The sequence below is a fragment of the Pseudopipra pipra genome, chromosome 18 (assembly GCF_036250125.1).
Source record: "Pseudopipra pipra isolate bDixPip1 chromosome 18, bDixPip1.hap1, whole genome shotgun sequence".
In the NCBI taxonomy this organism is placed as follows: Eukaryota; Metazoa; Chordata; class Aves; order Passeriformes; family Pipridae; genus Pseudopipra; species Pseudopipra pipra.
The window spans coordinates 8,146,035-8,172,378 of record NC_087566.1 but is presented as its reverse complement, the minus strand read 5'-3'; the positions used below and the strand labels follow the sequence as shown (position 1 = coordinate 8,172,378).

At 52.3% G+C, this 26,344-nt stretch overlaps 2 protein-coding genes and 1 long non-coding RNA gene across 5 annotated transcripts in view; 1 reads left to right on the top strand and 2 right to left on the bottom strand.

Annotated features, from left to right (window-relative positions):
* Positions 1-2,253: 2,253 nt before the first annotated feature.
* On the bottom strand, positions 2,254-17,219 carry BRAP (BRCA1 associated protein). The gene is made up of 12 exons (XM_064674976.1): positions 17,088-17,219; positions 16,846-17,004; positions 15,652-15,853; positions 14,711-14,900; positions 13,157-13,270; positions 12,578-12,726; positions 10,582-10,657; positions 9,717-9,855; positions 9,170-9,279; positions 7,588-7,677; positions 5,650-5,753; positions 2,254-4,502 (listed from the first exon to the last, which is right to left on the bottom strand). The coding sequence occupies exons 1-12, from the start codon at positions 17,167-17,169 to the stop codon at positions 4,142-4,144; spliced, it is 1,776 nt and encodes a 591-aa protein (XP_064531046.1). The 5' UTR covers positions 17,170-17,219; the 3' UTR covers positions 2,254-4,141.
* The window catches only part of ACAD10 (acyl-CoA dehydrogenase family member 10), a 12,869-nt gene continuing 3,743 nt past the window's right edge, over positions 17,219-26,344 (top strand). For 2 of the 3 annotated variants that reach the window (XM_064674974.1, XM_064674973.1), the window contains exons 1-11: positions 17,219-17,320; positions 17,911-18,109; positions 18,733-18,881; positions 19,655-19,849; positions 21,428-21,586; positions 22,376-22,535; positions 22,912-23,059; positions 23,364-23,432; positions 24,162-24,343; positions 24,850-25,000; positions 25,910-26,055. In XM_064674974.1, coding sequence (XP_064531044.1) covers positions 17,950-18,109; positions 18,733-18,881; positions 19,655-19,849; positions 21,428-21,586; positions 22,376-22,535; positions 22,912-23,059; positions 23,364-23,432; positions 24,162-24,343; positions 24,850-25,000; positions 25,910-26,055 — 1,519 coding nt within the window. In that variant the 5' untranslated portion in view covers positions 17,219-17,320; positions 17,911-17,949. The remainder of the gene's footprint in view (positions 17,321-17,910; positions 18,110-18,732; positions 18,882-19,654; positions 19,850-21,427; positions 21,587-22,375; positions 22,536-22,911; positions 23,060-23,363; positions 23,433-24,161; positions 24,344-24,849; positions 25,001-25,909; positions 26,056-26,344) is intronic. The other variant, XM_064674975.1, reaches the window with a different exon arrangement.
* On the bottom strand, positions 19,459-23,463 carry LOC135424114 (uncharacterized). Its single transcript, XR_010435088.1, has 3 exons — positions 23,357-23,463; positions 20,378-20,538; positions 19,459-20,147 (listed from the first exon to the last, which is right to left on the bottom strand). It is a non-coding gene; the product is annotated as an uncharacterized LOC135424114 (long non-coding RNA).

The following is a 26,344-nucleotide window of genomic DNA, read 5'->3' as shown; positions in this document are numbered from 1 at the left end:
GTTTGTTGTCTAACTCAATTAACCAATTACTTCCAGGTCAAGAAGGGGCAAAGCTATAACTGCTGCTTGCTGCTATAAATAATGTTTGCTCAGGGGTGGTGCAGGAGCAGGAAGCTGGAGGTGTGGGGCTTTAGCTTGGAGTGAAAGCAAATATCACCAATTGCTTCCTGCTCCAGGCAAACCTGTCCCTGTTTTTTTTCTTTTGCCCCTCAAAGGCTGAAGAGAACCAAAGCACAGAGCTGGCTCCTGCCTTGGGAAATATGTGCAGGAATTCAGGCTGGGAAATCAATACATAAATGTCCCTCCTGTGCTGCAAAACTCCCCCCAAACACCTCTGGCTGTGCTAGTGTGGGACCTGCTGGATAAGTCTGCCTTTAAAACACAATTATTAGACCAAAATGCCCCTTTACATAAAAAAAAAGGGGGAGGAGGCCATGGAGAAATGGCTGTGAATTTCTCAGAGCTCAAACGAGAACAGACAAGTCGGTTGGTGCAGAGCAAGGCAGGAATTTTCCAGCGGGCCTTAGGGAATTGGGCTCCGGTGAAAAGGTAAAGGGAGCAGAGAGCAGGTGGTGGGACAGCAGTGTGGCCCCTTGGAGGGGCCTGGGCTGGCCGTGGCACAGGGAGTGTGGCTGTGGGTGCTCCAGCTGCTCAGACAGATGGGCACCTGTGGATCTGTGCCTGGAGGTGACTCCGTGTCCGATCCGCTCGAGGTTTTTCTTGGGCACAAACCAGGGATGTCACCTCACCCAGCACCTCGGCTCCTCAGGGAGCAGAACCAGTGGCATCAAGGGGATTCATTTGCATTAAGAGACAGTTTCTTCCCAAGGGGCAAAAAATGCACGAGTCCCTGGCACCATGTGAAACAGAGCAGTGTCAGATGTCTCACCCCAAACTGTGGCACCCGCCAATCTGGTGGGAACATTCCTGAGGGAAGAGTGACAGCAGAGCCCTGGCTCACCCCAAGCTGCCCTAAACTTCCCTTGCAGCAGGGGAGAACATCCCTCTGTCCCTGCTGTCCCCTGTCACCCCCTGGAGCCGCCTCTCCCCAGTGCTGGCTTGGGAACAGCTGCCAGAGTGAATCATCTCAGCATTCTCAGGACTCTGCCAGGGCTGTGACCCTGCTCCATCTGTGCTTCTCCCTGGCCCCTTTAAACCCTACAGCCTTTCCTGCAGCCCCTGCCAACCTCCCCTCTGGCAGGTGGGTGCTCTCCCCACAGAGGTGGCAGTGGAGGCTCCTGGTCCCTGTCCTGCCCCTGTACACAGTCAGTCACTTTGCTGTCCTGCTCCCTCTGTCCCAGGGAATCAGGGACCTTCTGCAGAGGGAACAGGAGGATCCAGTGAAGTTCACAGCAGCCCTTTGGGGAGACCAAGTCCCTCATTTCTCGCTCCTGCTGGAGCACCCCCTGTCCATTCCTGCCACAGAGCCCACGTGGCACATGCCCAGGCAGGTTGTGTCCTACAGCTCTGTGATCCCACTCCCACCCAAGGCAGCACCAGCACAGACAGCAAAAACCCTCTGCTGCTCCTCGGGGGAAATGTGTTTCTTTCATGATTTAAGAATAAAAGGGTCTATTTTAAGGGTTTTAACCATAGCAGCAGCTTGGCCAGTCTCAGCTGTCCAGTGCTGGGGAGTTTTGTGCTGCTGCAGCCTCTTGCGGTGGTGACACTGAGTCACCAGAGCTGACCTGCTCTTCCAGTTGCAGATGCCAAAACTTGCCCACAGGCTGCAGTCCTGAGTGCCAACACTTTTTCCAGACACTTGGGTGTCCGGATGATGGGTAAGGAAGAGTCATGGAATGGCCTTCACTGGGAGTTTTCCCTTCACCACAAGCCCCACTTTCTTGTGGGAAGTCTCACAGAAGCAGGAGCCTGGGGGAGCCCATTGATCTGCAGCAGCGACTAAACACCCAGAGAGACACTGCAGGTTGTCCTGTCACCTGGGATGACTGTAGGAGAAGCTGGCGGGGACTCGAGGACTGAGAGTAATTTGGTTTAACACAAAGTATTCAACAATTCTTGCTTTTTCTGCATGAGCTGCCCAGGGATAATTGCTCTGCCTTATCTGCTCAGATCAGCTCAGCTGAGCCCAACTTCCCCAGCCCAAAGATGACACAGAGCTCGTTTGGACAGCTTTGCCTTCGAGTTAAAAACCAGAAGACTTCAAAAATAACAAGTTGCATGTTTTGTTGTCCTCCCTGCCTTCTCCTCCCTCCCCTTCCAGTCAAACGCACACAAAGAACTGCACACTGGTTTAATTTTCCATCACATTTTTTGAAAAGGAATTCCAAGATACAGTACAGCATCTTAGTGTTCTACACAAAGCAAGCCTTCAGCAAAAGGTCAGAGGATCTTAATGGTGTAAAAATATATCTTAAATAAAATAGTTTCTCTAGGAGAGCAAGCCGTGCTGTACATCTCTCGGTCCTTAGAGTCATTTACAGAAGGCAGAGGCCTGGTTGTACAATCCACACACGGAAAAGTGAGTGTACATTCATGCTACAAAGTTAGAAAAGGTCCAAATTCCAGGTGGTTGGGGCAGATCTCCAGACCCAAGCAGTGGATGCCATGACTGCACTAACACGTGCCCCAAATTTCCAGTGACAGTCCACTCTTCCAGTCCATCCAGTCAGGAAGTGGATTGTAACGACCCGCCTTTCCCAAGTCATTCCACTGATTGTAACTCATCCCTTTCAACTGGCCAAAAAAGGAACCACCTCCAGCAATAAAGGACTGGCTGTTTCATGGGTCTAGGCTGGAGCTGGTCAGCCAGCCGGTGTCCCAGACTAAGATCATGATTGTTCCAACGGACAGGGATCATCCTATGGGCTGGAAAGACAACTGTGGGACTCCCCTGCCATCTCTAACAACAGATCAGCCTTTAAACGCTCCCATTCTGAGCACAACAACCACCAGGACAGTCACTTCTCCAGCCAGGGGAAAACTGCCCACCCCAGAGCATCCAATCTGAGAATCTAAGTGAAAACCAACAAAAAACCAAAGCAAAAGAGGTTTGTCCACAAATTCCCCTTACAGGACCTGCCTACCTTCGGGGCAAGCGACATGGGAGTTCTGCCAGCTGAGATTTTGGACAGTGCCACGTTTTGGAGCAGGATCAGAGGAACTGGGAACAGCAGCTGCAGCTCACAGCAAGGGTCCAGTGGTGGGCAGCACATCCAGCTCTCCCACAGACCCGGCCTGGCAGCTACAGGAATGTGGGAAGAGAGTCTGTAAAAGGCTGAGCTCATCCCTCTCCTCACCTGGTTTCGAGGGTAACAGCTCTGGAGCTCGTACCAGCATCCCCAGTGCAGCTCAGTGAGGGGACACACCCCCTGCTCCAGGAGGGCTGGAATGCTGGGAGCATGTTCCCATCTTCACAGACGACTCTATTTAATTTGTAGAAATACCTATAAAATAATATTAAACAGCGTCCAGAACACAAAACTTCCACCCTTTCTGCCCCAAAGGCAGCACAGCAAGCACTGGCCTCTCAAAGGCCACCTGTAAAATGAAGAAAGAGATCATAGCAGAGTCCCTTAAAGCATTTAATTTCCCAGATCACGAGCCTTTAGGACTCACCTGGTTTCTTACACCACTAAGATGGTTTATTTTCCACACCTCACTTTTTATTTCCAAACTACAGTTCTACTCCTGCACTAGCAGTTCTGCAGTGCCAGGACTGCACATACAAAAAGGAGATGTATATAGTCTAATTTACACTGTTTATTAAATAATTTCTTAATTGAGAATACTTTTAATCCAGGAGAAGAACTGGAGAAGCCTTACACACTGGGCTGAGCCTACTCTACAGCATCCCTGCAGGGAATGGGATGTTTGACATGGACACACCCTCCACCCCAAAACCTTCTCCAAGGAAGTCAAATGCATGACAGGAGGGGCTCTGAAAAGGTAGGAAGGCAAAATGGTCATCAAGATCTGCCTAAAAACAGCTAAATAGTGCAGTGAAATGCTTTTAAATACCACAGACACCTCCACTGACTGGCAGCCAGTTTTATGAGCAGCTCTGAAGACAATTTCTAGCTGAGCTTTAGTGGGCTGGGCGTTCCCAGCCGGAGTCCCGAGGTGAGCCAGGCCTGCGCCGGCACGGCCAGTTCCAGGGTGGGAGCAGAGCTTCCCAGGCTCATTTCCCCCTCTTGCCACGGCCTCTCCTGGAGGAAGGTTTGCCTGTGCCTGCCGTGGAGGAGCTGGCAGAAGATGCCACTGCGATGTTGATCTGTCCCTCCTGGATCTCCTGCCGGGTCTCGGCTGGGAGGTGGTTGATCTTCTGTTGTGTCTCCAGGTAGAACATGACATCCCGCAGCTGCTCCTGGATCTCAGAGATCTGCAGGTCCTTCTGCTCACAGGTCTCCTTTAACACTCTCTCCTCCTCCTTCAGTTTGTTCTGCAGCAAGGCCTGGTTTGCTCTCAAGCACTTGTTCAGCTCCTGCTCCTCCTTCAGCTCGTTGGAGAGCTTTGCCACTTTGTTGTTCAGCTGGGAACACCTTGCAGGGAGAAGCACAAGTCAGAACAGCAGCACTCCCAGGCCAAACTCCACTGCAGCCTTTGTACTGGGCAACTGCCCCCAGTCCCCCTGAGACCACCTGCAATTTGGTTTTCTGGCAAAGATGGGCAAGGGGAGGCAATGCAAGACTCTGACATGCCCCCAGGATTTTCTGTGCAGCACCAGTGTGTTACCTGTACATGGAACAGGATGCTGTGAGGCAGAATTCCTTCCTTAACTGCATAACTCAGGAGTTATCCCTTCTCTTGGGAGTCAGGCAATTCCACCTCATGACAAATGCCAACAGTGAGATGTTTGAGAGATGGGACTAACCTTGAGCACACACCTGCAGCTTTTGGAACAGGTCCCAAAAAGGGCACAGAGATTACACAGGACCCTGAGAGAGCTGAGGGTAGTCAGGGACCCCCAGACACTGGCTCCTCCACACTCCAAGACCCTGAAGATGCCACTTCACTTGGAAGCGAGATGCTCCCAAAGGGATATCAGTAGCCTCATGATTCACAGACTTTCTGCTCCCAACAGCTCACTGCTTTTACCCTGGAAGTTAGCTGGCATCATACAGCAACCCCTTCCCACCCAGCAAGGTGAGCTGCACTGACCCATCTCCCTGGCCTGGGCTCCCTGCTCCAGCCAGGGCTGCTGGACAGGTTGGGAGGAACAGGGCACACAGTCCCACCCAGTCTGCTGGAGCACGTGGATCCCAGTCCCTGTGCTTAACATCTTTCCCCTGGGCAATTCCCAAGATCTCCATTTTCCTCTGTGCTGGGTGGTGCCTCTGCTGAGCTGCCTCTCATCCCTTTGGATGTATCTGCCAATGGCAGGACAGGCTGGCATCTACCTCAGAGCAGGGGGAGGAATGATCCCTGGAGCAGGGAGAGGAAAGATCCCTGAGTGCTAAATATGCAGAGTGTGTAAAAGGAGCTGAGAACCCCAAAGCTGCTCACCAAACAGGCACTTCCCCTTTGGGAACACCTACAGAAATGAGAGCTTTTTTTAAAGCAAGCCATGTTCTCAGTATTCCAGCTTAAACAGCTCAGAATTGCCCAGGAATAGCAGGATTCCTTTTTGGATGTCAGTGTGCAGCACTTTAATGGCTGCATGGAACTGAACCTGGCAGCGGTACCCACTTCCTCTCCACAGACTGCTTTTCTTTGAGCAAGTCATTGAGCCGCTGTTCCAGACTGTCACACTTCTCAATGGTCTCTTTAAATTTGGTCTTCATGTTGTTAATCTGTAAAAACAAACACAGGCATTTCAACCAGCTCAAAGTCCGCTGCACTTTCGTCAGGACACTCAGTTTTCTGGAGTGGTTTCCAGACTTCAGCCCATTCCTCTCCCCAGGTAAGGGAAGCTCTGAGTCCGGGCTTTGTTCTGCTGGAGACCCCCGTGTCACACTCGTAGCACAGACAAGGAACCACGTTGCCGTGGAAGCTGCTCACACAGAGCAGCAACTCGGGCTGAGAGCTGTGCCAGGATCACACAAAAGCTGCAGCAGATCCTTAACTTCTCCCTGCCTGCAGCAGTCATTCCTTCAGCCATTCGCTCCTGTTTCTGGCTCCAGCAGCAAACTCACATTTCCACCTTAAGGTGTTACAAGGCTGGGTTTTTGCTCATTTTAAACCAAACCTCAAGGAAGTGTGGTCAAAGTGAGAAGATGAACAGGCTCCCCTGCTCAGCACTGACTCAGCAGTGCTGTCATAAGGCAGTGACCCACTGACACCAATATCTTACTCATGCAAAACACAAACACAAACACTCCTTCCTCGGCTTCCTCTTCCTCTGCTGCCCCACTCCAGGCGCTGCTGTGGGAGAAAGCCAAGCTCTCCTTGTCCAGGTGCAGCACTGAGCGTGTCAAACCCCCAGCATGAGACTTACAGGAGATTTAGAGTCAGGAATGCTTGATTCCCCCATATCAGTGGTGTAGTGGAGGCAGGAATTTAAAGGAAAAATGCTTTCCTGAAGGAGCAATGTGGACACATCTCAGTGTCTGCACACATGGTGCTGCCACTGGTGCCACAGTAGATGCAGAGCAGGTTTTAAGCCTTCCAGCCCTAATCAGGGAATGTTTGTGCAGCTGATGGGTAATTTGGGGAAGTAGCCTGAGCACTGATAATGGAATACACTGCATGGTGGCACCAATCCAGACAAGACTTACACGGAGCAAGTGCCATGAATAACATTGTTGGGATCTTTAAATGTGAAACCACATTTGGGGAATGGATCACAGTCATTTCACTTTGAATTTCTTTGTGGATCATGTTTCTTGGTCCTGTGCAAGATTATTTTTGATATATATTTTCCTTCTATAAAGGTTCTCCTTGAGATTCCTGGGACTGTTCTTTAGGACAAGGTCAGTGACCACTATTTCAATGGTCACAATTTCTATGTTTATTTCACTGCAGGTACTAAATGGTTAATTAGAAGTCATGTGGAAAGTTAAGTTAAGGACTCAGTTCTAAATCCTGAATCACTTTAAACCTACTTCAAAGGATCTATGTAGAGTGAAAAAGCAGTAAAATATCCTCCCTGGATTTTTGCCGGTGACATTTTGAAGCAGTCCTGCCTCCAGGATGCTTTATAGGAGGAGACTGAACTTTTCCCAAAGGGTGAGGAGGAGAGAGAGGGGATCAAAAAGAAAGGGCAAATCAATATGCATTTGGAGCAGAGAGACAGCTCCCACCTCCTGCAGCCGAGCAAATTAAAGTCATATTGTCTCTGCTACACCAACCTTCCCCGGAGAGCCGTGTCAGGGAGACGGATGGCACCGGCAGCCCGGGATCCTGCAGCACCACGGGCTGCCCTCCCCTCTGCTGCAGTTTCACCAGCAGCACATTTAAATCACCCTTCAATCTCGGTGCAATCTACCTGCTTCTGCACCACTGAGCAGCAAATTGCTGGATGTGAGCAGCCAGAGAAGGGACAGACACATCCCGGAGCCAATTTTCCCAGCTGGGAGCGGAACAGGCTGCACGAGGCCACGTCACACACCACGGACCCACCAGCTCCTTCTCTCTCCCATTTCCCAGTGTCCAGGGCCCTGCACACTTGCCCAGGGCAGAGCTCACCTCTTCAGCCGTGTCCTTCTCTATCCGGACAATCTTGTTTTCCCAATAGATCCGCTGGGATTCCAGCTGGCTCGTCAGCAAATAGGAATACTACAAACACAGGAGAGACACAGAGCGGTCAGGGGGGCTGTGCTGATCAGGGAGCCCAGAGGGCTCCAAAATCCAAATCAATTTAATCAGATGAAACTGAGCAGAGAGAAGGTTCTGGACACACATCCCAACTGCACCTCCATCTGACATGTTTCACCAGTTTGATTTTGGAATCAAATCACTTGGTTTTTGAAATCAAGGAAAGCCTTCAGAGCACAAGGATCAAGTGAAAGTTCTGCTGAGCTGAACCCAACAAGAACTTTTGAAAGAGGAGACAGCTTGTTTTCGTGGGAGCAGCAATCTCTACAAGAAAATGAAGCTTCACTCATCCCTGTCACGAGAGTCTGAGATCCCAAAGGCTGAGGGGCAGAGTTCCCATTCACAGCCCCAAATCCAAGGCAGAAGGGTCAATGCACATGCCCAGCTTCCCTGTAAAAAGGTCTCTGGGAAAGCACCCTCAGCTCTGTGTAACTATTCACAATTCTCTAAATGGATGGCCCATTCCAATGTCATTTGGCATCTGAATGAGGATAGATGCCTTCCATCCCATCTCTTCCCTGCTGGTTCTGCAAATGAGTTATGAGAAGGCTAATAAGCACCAAATTAGCCATTCACTGCAGAATTAAACATGCACAAAGCCTTGATCACTCTCAGTAATTTCTGAGTGCCAACATACACTGCCAAATTCATTCTCTCTCAAATATTTAGATCTCATGGGACAGAGAGATCTTACATGCTTTAAGCAACAACCTCCCAGAAGAAAGGGTTAAAATTAGCTGGTTTAGCATCTGAGTGTTAGTCAGAAAATTCACGGAAAAGCAACCAAATATTTATCTGAGCAATGAGCTGCTCAAGTCTGGTCCCTGTGGGCTGTTCCTCCTCACATCCCCTCGTGTCTAATGCGGCTGAAATGGTGCTGCAGCGTCTGCTCAGTGAAGCAGGGATTTCTCCTTTAGTTAGGAGAGAAGCTGGGCGACAGGTACTGAAAATAAATAAATCATTATCTGTTCGAGAGGAGGGAACAGAACATGGCTGGTGTCAGACAAGCCTGTCAGCTTTGCTGGCCAACGATTCCTACAGCCTGGTTCAGTCTAGGAGCTAAGCTGCTCTTACTGACAGATCCTGGCTCTGAACCCTGGTCACAGATCCACTGGGAAGGGTCTGGAGGGTGACTCAGACCCATTTCTCCCTCCAGTGACCTGAGTGTTTGCAGCAGCACAACCAGCTCATCTTCAATCCAGTGACCACAGGACAACACTGCAGCTCACACGGCGCTGCATCGGCTCTGCAGAGCCAGGGAAGGTTTAAAAAAAAAAAATAAATAAATAAAAAGGAAGAAAAAAAAGCAGTAAAGCCATTCCTGCTCCTGGCTGGAGATGATTCCCTACAGGCAGGGAGCAGGTCTGCTGTGTAAGCTGATGGGATTGAACCGTGGTCATGTCAGGGTTTGAAACACTTCCCCACATAGAGCCCAACATGTCAAAATATTTACCTCTAATTGTAAGGCATCAATTTTCTCCTCCTGGCACATGTCCCCCTCACACTCGTACTGAACGATCTTCCCGTCAGTTTTACTGGCCACCAGCCGATGGACGTAGTTGTCTGAGGAGAGAAAATCCAAGCACTTGGAGCTGAGGGGCACCCAGGCTGCCCCCAGTCCTGCAGAACAATTAACCCCCCAGGCTCTGCACCAGCACCTCGGGGAGGCACAGAGCCAACCTCACATGGCAGGTTCTTTAGCAGACTTCTCCTAGACACCTCACAGGGTATTTATTCCCACAGCCCATTCCCACACCTCGGGGAAAACGGATGGAAAGGGAGTGACAAATACATTCCAGTCATGTTCTCCCTCCTCCATCTGCTCCAGACCCACTAAAGCTGCTATAAGAGCAGAGATGGATGCTTCCAAAAGACAGGGATTAGTGCAGACACAAACTCCTTCATCTCCAGGCAAACTCTGCCTCAACTCCTCTTCCTAAGGGGTTCCAAGAGCTGTTCCCAAGCCAGGTGACCCTGCAGGAGGGACGGGGAGCTCTCACCTCCAGCGTAGTCCCAGACCCTGTGGTTGGTGAGCTGCATGGCGTAGGTGTGCTGGGTCTCCTCGAAGTGCTTGTAGGCGTGTCGGCTCACGTAGCGCCCGCAGCCGATGTGCCCACAGATCAGACAGATCCACAGGTTCTGCCAACACAGAGAAAGCTCTGTGGGTACAGCACTGTCACCTGGGGCACCTTGGGAAAGTGTGATCCCACCCTGCTGCCCTGCTGGTGCTGTGCAGTCCCTTCCTCAGGGAACCAGCAGGGTTTGCTTTCCCTTTCCTGCTCCTCTGGAAGGCCAAAGAGAAGGGGGTCCTTGCTCACTGGAGACAAGATTTTTTTCATGGGAGTAGCAATAAATCTCTACAATAAAATGAAGCTTCACCCATCCCTGTTGTGAGAGTCTGAAAATACAAAGGCTGAGGGGGAAACTACCCATTCCCAGCCCAAAATCCAAGGCATTCCAATGGGCCACCCTGCAGGTGCTGGGCACGTTGGTAAATCACCACCTGGATGGAAGAGTGGCCTTGACTAAGGAACGAGGCACCTCAGCAGGCTCAGCAAGGCAAGCTCTGAAGGCACAGACCAGAAGGGCTCACCATGCTCAGGGTCACTTTAGCTCCCTGCTGTCACACCCATCACACACACTCTGATCAGTTGATGTGCTGATCTTTCTAAGAATCAGAATGATTTGTCCAAACAGGAAACCTGTGAGGTAACATCCCTTCCTAGCACCGATTCCAACTCAAAAGGAAAGCTGATACCCCCCTGACTGGTAAAATTAGCCACAGAATTACCCCCCAAAGCAGCCCAAGCAGCTGTGCAGTCAGATCTAGTCTAGATCTCACTCACCATCCACCCACCTACTTACTTCTTGAACTCCACACTCAAAGCACTTGTTCTCTTCCACGGGCTCTGGTGTCTGGCAGTACCTGCAGACAGGGCACCTGGGGGGCAATAAAGCACTGTGATGAGACACAGTTTGCTCCATCCTCATCTTCCAGTAATTAAACAGAGCCAGAGAGCTCCAGGGAATGCCTGGTGCAGCGAGATGCTCCCTGTATCCTCCATCTCTCAGTTCACATTTACCCACTCAAATTGACCTCCATTCCACACAAGGTCACTGCTATTAGGCTGCTGAGCGACAGAAGCACAAAGAACAGTTCTCCCAAAGCCATTTCACAGGTTCAGCTGGATCTGGCTTAGCTGCAGTCCAACCATAAAGAACATCTGCAAACACGAGCATGTGGTAGCTACACACCGCTGAGGAAGGGTGTTGTAGCTACACACTGCTGAGAACAGCCAAGCAACACTGCAAACACACCTTTGTGCTTAAACAACCCTGAGGAGATGCCTCAGTTCCATCCCAACCCAAGGGTTTTGGTCTTAGCCTTCCCAGGCAGAACACCCCATAACTGTACCTAAAGGTATCAGCAGCAGGCATTCCTTTTGGATCCACCAGAGATTCAAGAGGTCTCTCATCCCTTTTGGAAGTACCTCAGTGCTGCCAGAACACCCAAGAGCAGAAGGAGCCTGTCCAGACCCAGAGCACCAGCAGCTCAGCTCAGCTCAGCTCGGGGCAGCTGAGGCTACATCTGCTGCCAGGACTGTTTATGTATTTTTCATTAGCTGCTGGATAAGCCACAGAACTATTCCAGGGAGGAGACAACTGGATTGCAGTCAGCTTTCTGTACAAATTCAGGCATTTACAGCCTCTGTGGCGCCTGAGCAAGGACAGGGATTTTCCTTTATGGTTCTTTGAGATGGGGAGCGTAAGTTCTGCTTAAATTGTATATTACATGTTTAAGTGCTATTTTGGATCTTGCCCCTGCACTGGCTAAGCTCCATTGCTTCAAATTTAAACTGGTTTTGATTTATGAGCAAAGCACAGCTACACATCTGATCAATGACACTGGGGTTCTGGTGCTTTGGCTCACGAGTGATGGACAGAGAGCTAAAATCTTCCTCACACTCCATCAGAGAATCCAGCATCAGGGTCCCAGGGACAAAGCAGGTACAGGGAAGATGTGCAGCCTCCTGCTGCAGTAGCTGTGACTGCCTGACATGCAGCAAACAGTGTCCAGAGGAATGCATAACATGTCCAACCCAGAGCAGCTGACTGGGTGCCAGTCGGGGGCTCCAGGAATGCTGAAATCCCCTCCCCAGGGATGGAAGGGCTGGTGGGAGCACGAACAGGGAAGGGTTAAGGCAGCAAGAGGAGCTGCTTTAAGGACAGACTCAGGTCTGACCCCCAGCACTGCCCAGTGCAATGGAGGGTCTCCACATGCAGGGCAGGCCCCCCATCCCTCATCCCACACCCACCTGGAACAACAGCCTGTGTGGAGCCTCCCCTGCCTGATTTACTGAGTGACCTTGTCATCATTCCTTCCTTCCCTGCCTTCCCCTTCCCAGTCCTGTCCCCCTGCACACCTGCTCTTGCCCACCTCCTCCTCCTCCCCTCCCAGCATCCAGGCAGGAGAGAAGCCTGCAGGGCTGCCCAAAGGGCCCCTCACCTCCAGGCAGGTGGGCAGATCCATCTTTTTTAGGGATAACTGAACTGACAAGGCTGAGTGAAGAGGGCTGTGTGTGCACTCAGTGCTGTTTACCCCAGCACTTTTAGCCTGTATTTTGAAATAATCAGCATTACTCTACAACTCCCTCCCTGCCTCAGCAGTGAGGCCCCTGGGAATCATTGTTCAATTACTTTTGGCAAGGAGATTCCTCTCTGGGAGTCTCTTAATGGGAAAACAAGAGCATCAGGCCTTGCAGTAATTCCTGCCCCCACTGTGATAAGCAGTGCCTTGTCAGCACAAACCCACCACACTCAGAGCAGGGTTTGGGTGTGGGAATGAAGCAAAGCCCCTTACGTGGTGTCCTCCCAGCGCTGCAGACACTGGCTGTGGAAGCTGTGGTTGCACAGCGTGGTCAGGATCCCGTTCACGGACTCGTCCATCCTCTCCAGGCACACGGTGCACTTGGGCAGCTCTGTGAGGTCCATCACGGGCAGGCTGGCCCCCTGCAAGGCAACAACAGACTGCTCAGCACCTGCCCAGCACCAGCAACTAAGCCCAACTTCTCTCTTGCTGGCACCAGGGATCAGAAACACGACACACAGGGGGTGAAAATTTATTTGAAATAAAGTGATCCCCAACATTCAACAGCCCACAGCCGGGTTCCTCTGCACAGCATGGGCTCAGTGAAGGTGCTGCATGTGCCACCAGCCCCATTGTGCTCTGGGGGCTCACTAAATGAAAACACAAGGCAGGTTTAGGTCAGAGACAAGGCATAAAACCCACAGAGTCACCACAAAAACTGTCCCAAGGACACTGGAACGGGAAGCAGGGTTTGGGTTGATGCAGTTGAGCTGTTCTTGCAGTGTTCTGCCCAGTCCAAATCACCCTCTTAAAATCTTCTGAAGTGCAGGGAAAAAAACAGACCAAACTTACATCTTCTGATTTGAAGACTTCAGCCCTTTCCACGTACACCAGCTGGCAAACATCCTCCTCGATGGAGTTGAACTGGCGGCCGTTGCAGGCCATGTAGAAGCTGTCGGCATCAGCCTGGGCACAGAGCAGGGGAAACCAGTTAAAAAGGGAAAACTCACAGCTCACACAACCCAGGAAGAGGAGGAGGAACCTCCTGTATCCTCCTTTCTCCCCTCCCCCAGCCCTGTAACACCAGGGAAGGGATTTCAGCTCCAGGCACTGCATTTTGGCATCATCACTGGAAGACACAAAATGAAGTCTAGGGCAGTGACAGCTGTGCTGATATTGGATCATTCAGCAGGAATGAGGGATTTCCCTTCAGCATCTGTTTTGCCCCTTGTCAGCAATTTCAGGGCATTTGTAAAGCAGATTTGGTCTCTGCAAAAATTTAAGAGGGACACGGTGCGGGACAGTGATGACAGGGAAAGGAGCAACAGTTTAACTGTGGGAAAAGAGTCCATTTCACCACCCACAATCCAGGCAAAAGAGGCAGAACCAAACCAAACCCTGTCAGATCCATCATCCCTTTTCACTCAGTAACTCCCCACACCCTTTCTCAACACAGGATTGGAGGCAATGAGCTGAATGCCACATTCCCAAATTCCTGGTCATTCCAGCCAGCAGCATCAATGCCCTGGAGATTTGTTTTGTCACCTGCAGGCACAGCCATTAGGGGGCAACAGAGCTCCAAGGAATTTCCTCAGAAACAGGAATTTTAGGGTGAATTGAGCACAAGTTTAGGGATTTACAGCATTAGATATTTGCCTGTGTAATTTGGTAGAGCAAGAGACAAAAATAAACTTTGTAACTACTTCAATCAGCACAAAACTCACACAAATATTCCATGTGCACAAGGGGCATGGGAAGCATGTCAGGAAGCATCCACAGATGGGGGAAACCTCTCCCTGAACCCCAAAATATGAAATTAGCATTTGGGAGAAGAGAATGTACAAGTGGAAGGGTCCACACAGGAACTGGAGGGGGGAATTTAAAGCCAGGATTCAGTTCAGGAGACCTGTAAGCAGCAAACAGTGTTATCTGGGTATCAAAGCACCCCTGGGGCTCTCAGTCTGGGGGTGACTGTCCTCTCCACACTGGCAGTAGCTGTGAGACCACCCAGCTCCTTAGAAAAGCAGGAAAGGTCTTTCCTAAAACACAGGGAGCCCCAGTGGCTGGGTCCTTTCTGTTCAGCACAGCACAACACAGCACTCTGAATAAGTTGTGAGATAGCAGAGAACTCTGTGTCTGGACTGTTTTTTATAAAATATCCTGCCAAGACAAAGCAAGAACTAAACCAAGAAAAATCACAGCTAGAACAGGGCAGGTACTCTCCTCCAGGTGTGGGACTGACCTTAGCAGCCCCAGGAATTCTCAGGGAAGGGGGACAGGGCTGTTTCCCCAGGGGTGAGTGCAATCCTGGCTGACATCTGGCCAGTGAAGCCACACAACCGCCCTGAACAGCAACTGCAGTGACAGCACAGCCACCTCCCCAGCCAAGGGGCTCCCAGCTCTTACCTGTGAGCTGAACTTGATCAGCACCATGTACTGGTTTGGGGTGGAGTCTCTGATGATTTTCATGTGCTCAATCACCTCGTAGAAGGAGGCCACAAACTTCATGAGGTCGTGGCTGGTCATGGTGGCCGGGACAGTGAGGATGCAGAGCATGGCACTGCGCTGCACATCCTCCTTCAGGGAGGTCATCTTGCTGGGGACACAACAGGGACACCTCAGGGGGGGCAGGGCACAGCTGGACACACCATTCCAACTGCTGCAGTCACTACAGGAGCTGTTATCAACCTTAACTCTCTTTTGTAAATGTTGAGAGGGGTTGTGGTGAGCACCCAGTGCCCCCACGTGAAACAGGCACAGCCATCCTTCAGCCAAGGATTAAACTGGGCAGCTCCAACAGCAATGGGATTGCCAGGAATGATTGGACAACTGTTTCTCTATAAAAGCAGCTGAAGTTCACAGCCCCAGATGCTGGGATCACTGTTCCTAGAACAAGTGAGCAATGTTTGTTACTATTTCTAGTGCCCATTTGGGGGCTCCTGGTGGCTTTCAGGAAGACCTGTAATGGGAGTTCTCACACAATTACAGGGGAATGGTGTGGAATTGTAACCCCTGAAGTACAGGATGAAACCTCCTGCTCCTCAGGCAGCTCCTCAGGCCTGTCACCAAGGCCCCAGAGATCATGATTAAATTGTGGGATCCCTCAGGAAGCTGCTTTCAAATGTCATTTCTTTTTGGAATCTGTGCTTGTCTTATGCTCTTACAGTCCCCAGCACAGGCTCCCAGCACCCCCAATGTCACCCACAGCTCTGACAGGTCCACCAAGCTCCACCATTAACCTCAGTCACCCTGTGCCCTCCCAGGAGGAGTCACCCTTCCTGTTTATCCCTGTCAGGAGCCACAGCCTCGGGGTGACAGACTCACCCTTCCCAGGAATCCATCCTTACTTTGTTTTGTACAGGTGCATAATTCCATGGACGATTTCCACCGAAGGGTTCCCGCTGAAGAAGGAGATCTGGTCAGGGAGCTGCTTGGAGGGGGAGTCTGGAGCAGCCTCACGCTCCTTGCTCTGATCCTCCTGTTTGGTTTTGTCCTCAGCAAATGCAGCCTCTGAGGATTTCCTTCCTTCCACGGCAGCTTTTGCTTCATCTTTCACAAACCAAGAGTTTCCTGGTTACTGAGGTGCTGCTGTGCCCTGAGCACTGTCTGTGTTCACACAAATCACAGCCCTGGGGAGCAGCAGGACGAGATTCCCCTCATCCCTGCTGCCCCCCAGGACATTGCAGAGCTACAAACACCTCGTGGGAGCCCCAGAACTGAGCTGGAGGAGGTTTGTCCCATGCCCAGTGACATTCCAACAGACACCAGTATGAGCACAAAGCAACTGGGGCAGGTTTGCTGAGCAGGGGAGGAGTGGGAGCTCCTGCTGTGCACCCTGGATCTGTGTCAGACTTGGTGTTTCCATCCTTAAATCCCTCCCTGCCAGGGAAATTAAACATTTACAGAGCAAATGGTCTCATTGCTACGGACCAGTGATGCTGGGGAGTGAAACAGAGGCCAGCTGTGGCACAGCCTGAAAGAAATTAAACCTCTGTGGAGTGAATCAGGGAATATCCTGAGCTGGAGGGGACCCACAGGGATCATCCAGTCCAACTTCTAGTTCTGCCCAGGACACCCCAACAATTCCACCCTGTCCCTCAGAGCATTGTCCAAACATTCCTGGAGCTCTGGCAGCCTTGGGGCTGTGCCCACTGCCCTGGGGAGCCTGTTCAGTGCCAACCACCCTCTGGGGGAAGAACCTTTTCCTGAGATTCAACCTAAACCTCCCCTGACACAGCTCCAGCCCTTCCCTGGGTCCTGTTCCTGCTCACACCGAGCAGAGATGGGAGCTGCCCCTCCTGAGGAAGTTGTGGATCGGGAGGAGCTCAGTGGGAAGTGTTTGCCTGGAACAACCAGCTCTGCCCCCGCACCCAACGCACATTCTTGAACTCCTCTGCTTGTTTTCCAAACTGCCGGGCCGGCTCCAGATCCGCAAACCCCGCAGCCCTCTCAACACCCCCTGACCGGTGTCAGCAGCGGGGACAGCCCCGGGACAGCACGGGGACAGCCCCGGGACAGCCCCGGCCCGCGCCCCTCGGTACCTGCGCGGGGCCGGATGGTCTCGATGATCACGTCGGTCATCTCCCGCCGCCCCAGGTGTTGGTGCAGGATGGCCGCGCGCTCCCCGGGGCCCTTCCCCTGCAGGCAGGCGGGCACGGCGGCGGGGGCCGCGCCGGTGCTCTCCGCTGCCATGTCCGGACCTGCGGGGACAAACCAGGCGTTGGGCTGGGCCGGCGGCGCGAAGCCCGGTAGCGGCGGCGCCCCGGGGGCCGCGGGCACGCACCGGCCGCGCTGTAGGCGAAGGCCTTGGGCAGCGGGGAGGCCCCGGCCAGCTCCAGGCGGATCACCACCAGGGACACGCTCATGGGCCCGGCACCGGCGCCGCCGCTTCCGCCTCCGCCGCGCCGCTCGCCGCGTGACGTCACCGCGCCGTGACGTCACGGCGGCGGGGCCGCGCCGGCACCGGCGGAGCGAGAGCGGGGGCTGAGCGGCCGCGGGGGGTCTCGCGAGAGGCGGGTATGTTCTCGCGAGACGGGGGAGCCCGAGGGGCGGCGGGGATGGGGCTGGGGACAATTCCGGGGAATTTGGGGTGGGAAAGAGCTCCGGGAGCATCGAGGCCGACCTGGGGCCCAGCACCATATTGTCACCAGAGCACTGAGTGCCACGTCCAGGCGTTCCTTGGACACCTCCAAGGGATGGGGACTCCACCACCTCCCTGGGCAGCCCCTTCCAATGCCTGACAACCCTTTCCATAAGGAAATTCTACCTGATGTCCAACCTGGACCTCCTCTGGCACAGCTTGAAGCTGCTTCCTTTTGTCCTGTTCCCTGGGAGCCCCACCTGCTCCAATTGCTAATTAGCAATTAGTGTGCGTGATTAATGAATACCTCAGTGGCTGCCCAGGGTGGAGTCCCCAAGTCCCCATCCCTGGGAGTATCCAAAACACGAGTGGAGGTGGCAATTTGCCATATGGATTAGTGGGACTGGTGGGGTTTGGTCAGAGATTGGACTTATTTTTGATGTCTCTTCCAGTCCTAACGATTCCATGAATAAACATTTACCCCTCTAATTGTCTATTTGTGCCCTGTTCTCTCTCCTCTGACCAGGCCAGCTCTGAGTTTCCCTGGAGCCCCTTGTGTCTCAGGATGTTCCTGAGGAGCTCTGCCCATGCCCTGCTCCGTGTCAGGATCCAGCAGCTCCCACGGGGGCTGATCCGGTGCCACGGGTCCAGGTGGAGCCATTACAGGGCCGTGATCTTTGAGGAGAGCGGGGTCCTGCTCCCAGACCCCCACAGCACAGCCACAGGTGTGTGCTCCCAGTCCTGAGCTCATGGGATGTCCTCAGTTAGGAGGGACCCCCAAGGATCATCCAGTCCACCCCCTGGTCCTGCCCAAGACACCCCAACAATCCCCCCCTGTCCCTGAGAGCGTTGTCCAAACACTTCTGGAGCTCTGGCAGCCTTGAGGCCGTGATCATTCCCTGGGGAGCCTGTTCAGTGCTCAGCCACCCTCTGGGGGAAGAACCTTTTCCTGAAATCCAACCTGACCCTCCCCTGGTTCTCATGAGACACCCCAGATGATGAGGATGGGACCTGTTGTGCCATCACAAGTCGTAGAGGTGACAGTACCCAACCTGAACCCACCTGGTAACGAAACTGTCCTGTAGTGCCACCAGCTGATACCACCCAAGGTTGGTGCAGTCCTTGAGCACCTTAGGAACCCTCCAAAGATACCACACCAAAACAGGGATGAGGTGCTGCAGTTCTTGGAATGCCCGAACCCTTCCCTATGTGCTGGGTCCATCACCCCAGTCCAGCACATCCATCCTCATGGGCCATGGATCCACCTCAGAGGGTTCCAAGCTGATTTCCCAGTTCTGAAGATGCCATTACATGCTCTTCCCTGGCTTTTTCACTTCTCACCCTGTAGACTGGGAGGCCCAGAATTGTATTCCAGCTGGCACCATCCAGCAAGCCCTGCTGTCTGGAGGGGAGAACAGTCCCTCCCGGAGGTATTCCAGAGGAGAGCTGACAGCTGTGGAGTTCCTGCAGGAACTGGGACAGCAGTGCTTTGAGATTGTAAGCCAATCCCCCCTCCTCCTCTCCTTGTGCTTCCTGGCTGCATGGAAACAGAATGCTGTGGTGGTTCAGTGAGGAAGGAGGAGCTTGGAAGAGAAAGGTCTGGATTTTCCAATCTAGGAAGCCTTGCTGTCTAAGCAGGGCAGATTTTGACTGCCACCATCACCCTGATACCTGAGCAGGGCAGGCAGATAAATTTCCTTTAATTTCTGTCAGCTTCTTTCATAACTTTCTGATTTCAGGATACCTCTTGGATCAGCCCAGGTGAGAAATCAGAGTCAGAAAGCAGCTGGGAGGCTTTGGCTGTCAGTTCATACATGGACAGGAGGGATGGAGACCGTAGTCTCCAGGGAGGATTCTCAGATCAGTAGAAGCTCCTCCACCACAGCCCCAGGGACACAGAGCAAGAATCCTCTTGGAATAATGTCCTTTTGAAACAGCTCAGTGTAAACTGCAGGTTCCTCCCCAGTCACTGTTTGTCTCTACCCTGCCTTGATCCCATGGCAGGCACAGTCCCAGTGCATTTCTCTTTCCCAAAATCAGCCCTGTATCTCCTCTGCTGCCTCTGTAGAATCAGTAATGTGAGAACACTTGTTTATTTGGGCAAAGCCATGTAGCTGGGATATCCCCTGCCTGCCTCCTGCTGCCAGAGGAAGTAGGACAGCAAGATAAGGTGATCAGGCAGTCTACCCACCCAACCACTTTTATTTTCATCCCTGCTCAAAAACCATTTATGGCTAATTATAATTCCTGGGGTTTCTCTGGTTTCTTAGGCAGATGTCCGTGTTCCAGTGGACTCTTTTCTCTGGGACTTAATCCGGGCTGAGATGATAAAACAGCTCCCCACAATGGCAGAAGCAGCTCAGTGTGTCCGAGCAGAAGGGCTTAAGACAGCTCTGCTCAGCAACAGCTCATCCCTGGGGAAGGGAGGGAGGTTCCTGGCCCTGGATCGACGGCACTTCGACGTGGTAAGGCTGGATGGATCCTGAATGTGGCTCTGCTGGATCCTAAATGTGGCTCTGCTCCTCAGTCTCAAACTGGAATTCTTTCCATGCAGGTACCAAGTGAGCAGCACCAGCAGCAGGTGTAGGCAGATAGAGAGCAGTGTAAGAGCCTGGGAAAACCTTTCCTGGCATCATTCACTGGAGGGATTGGGCCCTGGAGAGGGGCTGAGTGACTCTGGAAAATCAGAGTGCCCACACAACCACACAACCACAGTCTCTGTGTAACAGGCACAGGCAGTGATTTCAATACAGGACTTGGAAGCTGGAACAGCATACAAAAATAAATGTTATTACCCAGTGCCCCTGCCTGCTTTAAACAAAAAAAACTTTGAAAGAGTAAGGACTCTTCAAAGAATTGCAAAACATCCCCTACACTACAAAAAACCCCAGTACCCCAATGTGCCAATCTGTGTGAGCTGAGGAGCAGGAAGAGACCCCTCTCCCAGCACAGACCACTCTCCCAGCAGAGCCCTCCTTCCCAACACACCTCACCTTTGCAGAGATGACACAGAAGATTCTCTATGAACCTCAAGGCTGGTTCCAGTGGCATCATTTGCACACGAGGACTCGGCTCAGCATGACAGAAAATTTGCTTTTTTTGTGTGCCCCGCTCAAATCTTTGAATTTCAGGAGTTTAAAGCTTGTTTTATAACCTTGATTGAGACAACAAAATATGCAAGGAAGAGTCATATTAATACATTTAAAACCTGGGACTGTTTAAAGTCATCTTGTCAACATTATGCCATTATTGGCTCAGCTTTCTGTGTGTTCCTGGTGACACTGGTGCAGTGGGTGATGCTCTGGTGAGATGTCTGTGTGATTGTCACCACAGGGTGTTTCAAAGCACTTCAATAACCTCTCCACATCGCAGCCCACGTGTGTGTGGTGCTTTGGAACAGCAGGCAACAGCAATTAGTGGGGAAAAAATAATTGAATGTGGATTTCCATTACTGTTGGCTTTATATCCATCCAGTGGATTAATATTTATTCCTGGAGTGTTATCAAAGCAGGGAGGACACAGTGCTTGGATTGCTCATGGTCATGAGGGTTCAGAGTCTGACTCAACACTTTTTTGATCCGGATTTGGGTGGATGGTTGTGGTCAACACTTCAGCTGCTGTCGGGGTTGGTTTGGGGTGGTTGGTGGGTGCAGTGGTCAGGACACTTTTCCAGAGCTGGAAGGTGCTGCCATCCAAGGCTTCCTTGGACAGCATTTAGCAATTGGCCTGGGATACCCAGTGAGTCTCCCACATGGGGACATCTCGTTGGATATCTTCCTGACTGGCTGATCCTGTTCAGCTGATTTGAGCTGAAGAGCCACAGCCAAGGCAGTTGGCACCCACACAGTCACTGGAATCACGTCCCATCCAGCTGCAGGCCCTTGTTCCGTGTCCTTTATCCCTCATGTTAATTAGACTGTCAGTCTCTTTCCCACCCACCCACCTCCATTTCCATTTCCCACCATCCCATCTCCATTCCCAACACTGCACAGCTCTCTGTGGTCCCAGCAGGCTCATTCATAATTCATTTGGTGTTGCTGTAGGTGGTTGAATCCCATCAGGAAGGAATTCACTGGCCAGATCCCGGGATTTACAGGCTGTGCCTGGAGCGCTTGGGTGTCCAGCCCCAGGAATCCATTGTCCTCGACAGCAGCAGCCACAACCTGGAGGCAGCAGCCCAGCTTGGCATGAAAACAGTGAAGGTACAAAGCAACTCATCCAGGGCGGGATTTGGGGATTGATTTGGAGTCCAGAAGCTGTTTGGCTTCAACGGCTGCATATTTTCAGTGGCAGTGCCTGACTTGTCTTGCCAAGCCTTTTGTTCCATCCTGTCCTTGTTCCTGCAGGATGTGGTGGGGTTAAAGTAGGCATTACTGGCAGAGTCTGCATTGCTCTGTTTCATTCCCAGCTCCAAACCCTACAGCCAGTGGAACCTTGGAGAAGTCTCTTCTCCTTTCTGTTCCTCAGTTCCCTATGGGAGAACCAGCCCCAACCCTACGGCTGAGCCAACCACATCCACCTGATGGGAGAAAATAAACCCTATGTAATGAATTCCTGGAAGCTCTGAGGCCTCAGGGATGTGTCAGCTGGGACTGACAGGTTGCCCCCAGGCTTTGGAGACAGTGAGCACGGGGGGTTTTACTTCGGTGGGGGGACCACTGGGGGGACCAAGAGTGGGACTGGTGGGAAGAATGAACTCTGCTCCCCTGGACTGCACACAGGGAATTCCAGCTCTTATCCCAGCCTCACAGTGCCTATGCCACCATCACAGGTACATGTCCAAGACAGAGACCAAGGCAGGAAGCTCCACGTTGGCAGGGAATGACATGTGAATTCCTGTGTGTCAGTGAATCAGGGAATGACCCATGAATTGCTGTCAGTGGATCAGTGCCATTGGACTCACAGATAAATGCATCACAACTGTGCAGGGCTCTTTCTTTCCCAGGAAATTTTATCCTCCACCAGTGTTTCTCTCTCCCTCCTGCTTTCAGGTCGATGATCCGGAGGCAGCACTCAAAGAGCTGGAAACCCATCTGGGATTTCCTTTGCGAGGGTTTGTCCCCTATACTCGCTCAGTGGGACCAGGCATGGAAATCCCAAAGGATCAACTGCAAAAGTACCTTGAAAATGTTCTGGGTGCCCACCCAACAGGTATCACAGTGGGTTTGGCCCTTCAGTTGGAAAGCTTGGATATTCTGGAGCCATTGGCTTTTTCCATCATACGACAGATGGATTGAAAAGTAATAATAATGAAAGGCTCTTAATCTTCAAACAGTACAGGCATCCAGCTTTCAGTGATCCATCACTGTTTCCCAGAAATGGGAAACAGCATTTTAGGACATCCTCATTTTGGGGGGGGGGGGGGTTGAACACAAGTTGCCAAAGAGATGCCAGGAATATTCTTGTCCTGTAAGCCATTTATGAGCTACTCCCAGGGGTTTGGGATACAGAGTGGGATCTCAGACCCAGGTGCAGGAAGGGGCTGTAAAACCTGGAGAAGTGCTGACCCTCTGCTCCCAACTCTCAGGCCCTCTGGAGTTACAGCAGTTTGACCACGGAGAGTCCACCCGGAGCTTTTTGGTCAAGTTTGGGGATCGTTTGCTGGTGCTGAAGAAGGAGAAGGAGCCTCCTGACAGCCCCAGTCCCTCAGGCCCTGCTGTCCCAAAGGAATACAGGTGAGAGGCAGCCATGCCTCACATGGGAGGGGTCCTGCTGCAAGGTGTGCTCAGCAACAGAGCTGCAGGACTTTTAGGGGGGATCATTTGTGATCTCCCCTTGTTTTTCAGAGTGTTGGACAGATGCCAGGACTTGGGATCTGGGTGCTTGGGTGCTCTTCTTTCACCCACCCCAACCGTGTTATTGTAGTGTATTTAACACTGAGCGCAGGACTCTGATGTGTGTGTGCCTACAAGGATGTGTTCCAGTATTGATTCCCTCCTGCCTCCCTGTGCTGACCCAGCTCTCTGACTCACCTGGCAGGCTCCTGAAGGCTCTCTCTGAGGCTGGTGTTCCTGTTCCCACTGTACTTGCTCTCTGCGAGGACAGCAGGTAATCCTGGCCCTGGGATCCTGTTCCCGATCCCAGCTTTTGCTCTGTGCTTGACGACTGCACCCAGATTCCCCCAAACACGAGAAGAGGAGAGAAGGAGCCAGAGCTCACAGAGTGCATTGGTGTAGTTAGCATTTGCCATGTCTGGGGCTGGAGGAGCCTCTAGAGGTTCAAAGGACAGAAACAATTTTATTTGGCTTGGTTTAGGTGTGTCCTGTTTTAGCAATTAATCAAAATGCTCCCTCTGAAAAGCAGTTATAAAACAATGTTGTAAGGCTTCCTGCTGACTCAGTGTGCTCAGGTTTGCAATGAAGAGGGGTTTTTTCAAACTGCCAGACCTCAGACAGCCATGACAGCAGCAAATCTGTGACCAGGACACCCCTCATAGCCTGCAGGCAGCTCAGATCACTGCTGGCTGCAGGAACAGTCTCTGCACTGCAGTTAAATGTGTGTCCAGCATTCCTGGTGTTTGTGCGCAGCCTGACAGCTCAGCTCCACACCCACTGCAGGGAGGCAGGGAAAGGGCTGCTGCTGGAGCCTCCAAGCTCAGCTTCCAGGGGCTGGAGGGACCAGGGCTGATCATGGCACAGCCCTGTGCCACCACACACCAGCCTGGGCAGGGCTCAGGTGCTGCTGAGGCTGCTCTTCCCCTGTCCATGTTCAGGGGGCGGGTGAGCTTTGAGGAGTGGCAGTAGCAGGATGAACTCAGTCCCCCCCTTGCTTCCCCAGCACCCTTGGCTCACCTTTCTATGTGATGGAGCTCTGCCCTGGCCGTGTCCACCGCGACGTGTCCCTGCCGGCGCTGCCGCCCCACCAGCGCCAGGCCCGGTACCGCGCCATGAGCCACATCCTCGCCAGGATCCACAGCGTGGACCTCAGGGCAGCCGGGCTGCAGGATCTCGGGGAGCATGGTGAGAGGAGGCCAGGGATCCTCCATCTCCTCCTGTGTGTCAGCATTTCAAGGGATAGGCTGGATGGGCAGTGGGGAAAGAGAAGATGGGCAGCCCAGTGTCTGCATCTCCAGGTGTGGTGGGAGGGTTTGGAGAGCTGTTTAGATCCTCCAGTCGGTGTTTCCTGTGAAGAGTTCCCAGAGCTTCCTGCCATGAACACAAGCTGCACTATGGAGTAACTTATTTGCAGGAGGAACTTGCTTGCTGCCATCTCTGACCAAACCTCCTCAGCTCCTCCAGTGCCTCTGCAGAGCCAGCTCAGCTTCCCGGATCTGGTGGTGATCAGATTTGTCCAGGATCAGATTATTTCCACCAGAATATTAAATCCAGTGCCCAATTAACAATGTACAAGACCCCTGAAAATTGCAGTTAAACTCAGGGTGCTGGACTGAGTTCTGCTTGGCTGTTGGACTTTTTCTGCATCCCTTTTGAAGCCTCTTTGTGCCAGTCCCTTTTCCCTGTTCCAGGTAATTACATTCAGCAGCAAGTTGAGACCTGGACAAAGCAGTACCGAGCTGTGGAAACTCACATTATCCCAGCGATGGAGAGACTCATCCAGTGGCTGCCTCTGCATTTTCCAGAGTCTCAGAAGACGACACTGGTACATGGTGATTTCAGGTACTGCCCTGGAGCACATCCCAGGCAGGAGAGAGGGACAGGGAGTGTAAAGTGACACACAAGCAGCTTCAGAGCAGTCCAAAAGCTGGGCTTGGGTCAGGTTCAGCATCCCCCAGGGAATGAGATCGAGAGTTTCTTCACCCAACTGCTGCAAACACTGGTGTAACACTGGAGGATCATCAGCTGTTTCTGCAATACCCAGAAATCAGCCCTGGTGCTTCTTGCTAATGGCATTTGGTGCTGAAAGAGTTTGGGTGGCAAATCCTGCCAGTGCTGCAGGTGCAGTCATGGAGTGGGGTGGCTGGGACAGAGGGGAGGGATGCTGAGTGATGCCTCTGTGCTGTCAGCCTCTGGCTGGGTCCTACCAGCGCTGTAGGGCTGCAATGGAGGCGTGTGCCAGGTCTGGCCCAAGGCTCCTTCTCTCAAGGCTGCAGGAGCTCTCTGCCCCTGGAAGGGTGGCTGCCCACCATGGCTGCTCCCTAGGGGAGTCCTGCCCTCTCCTGGGGCTCAGACTGGTGAGGGCTGTGCAGAATCTACAGCCCATGGCAGAGCAGGGTCTGCAGTGGCTGCGTGCCTTTAAAGTGACCAGAGCATCCCCTGGACAGTAACTTGTGTGCTTCAGTTTATGATTAGCCTGTCCTGTAACATCTGATGATGATCTGAGGCTTTGACTAACTTGGTTTCATTCTCCAAAGCACAATTCATTTCATCATTAACCAGGGAGTTCACTGCTGAGTAACCTCCGTCCTCTGCTTGTAGAAATTTAATGTTCCACTTGTGCAGCCTCCCAAAGGACTTGGCAATTTTTGAAGAGAGTGAAGAGCACTGGAAAGCACCTACTGCTGCTGAGCATTGGGATCTTTTTCCCCCTCTGGAGACTTTTCTGATCTCTTTTTCCCTCTGATACAGGATGGACCACCTGGTCTTTCATCCAGACAGGCCAGAAGTCCTTGCTGTCCTTGGCTGGAAGTTTGCAGCTCTAGGAGATCCCTTCTCTGATCTGGCGAATAGCTGCATGGCCTATTTCCTGCCACCTCACTTTAGTGCTCGGAGAGGTACAGAGAGGGGCAAAGCCAGTGTGACAAGGAGAGAGGAACAGAGCTCAGAACAGATTAGCTGTGCCCCGGGAGCTCAGCTGGCACCTGGGCTCGCTGCAAAGGGCTCTGGGTTTGCATTGCTTGCCCTCTCACTTCAGCTCTGAAACTGGGCGACTCTTTTGGGCGGGAAAGCTGCGAACCACACCAGGAACAGTTTGTCCACAATTATACACTTGTTAAAAGGAGTAATGTAGGGTTAAACTGAGAGGAAAATTCTTCCATCATTGAGGAGGAATCTCTGTCAGTC

Excerpts from the sequence above, each read along its gene's own strand:
- BRAP (XM_064674976.1), bottom strand. The coding sequence starts at position 17,169 with ATGAGCGTGTCCCTGGTGGTGATCCGCCTGGAGCTGGCCGGGGCCTCC. Across the intron at positions 12,727-13,156 it reads AAGTCTTCAAATCAGAAGAT|GGGGCCAGCCTGCCCGTGAT; the intron begins GTAAGTTTGGTC and ends GTTGCCTTGCAG. Across the intron at positions 7,678-9,169 it reads TTGATGCCTTACAATTAGAG|TATTCCTATTTGCTGACGAG; the intron begins GTAAATATTTTG and ends CTGTGTTTGTAG.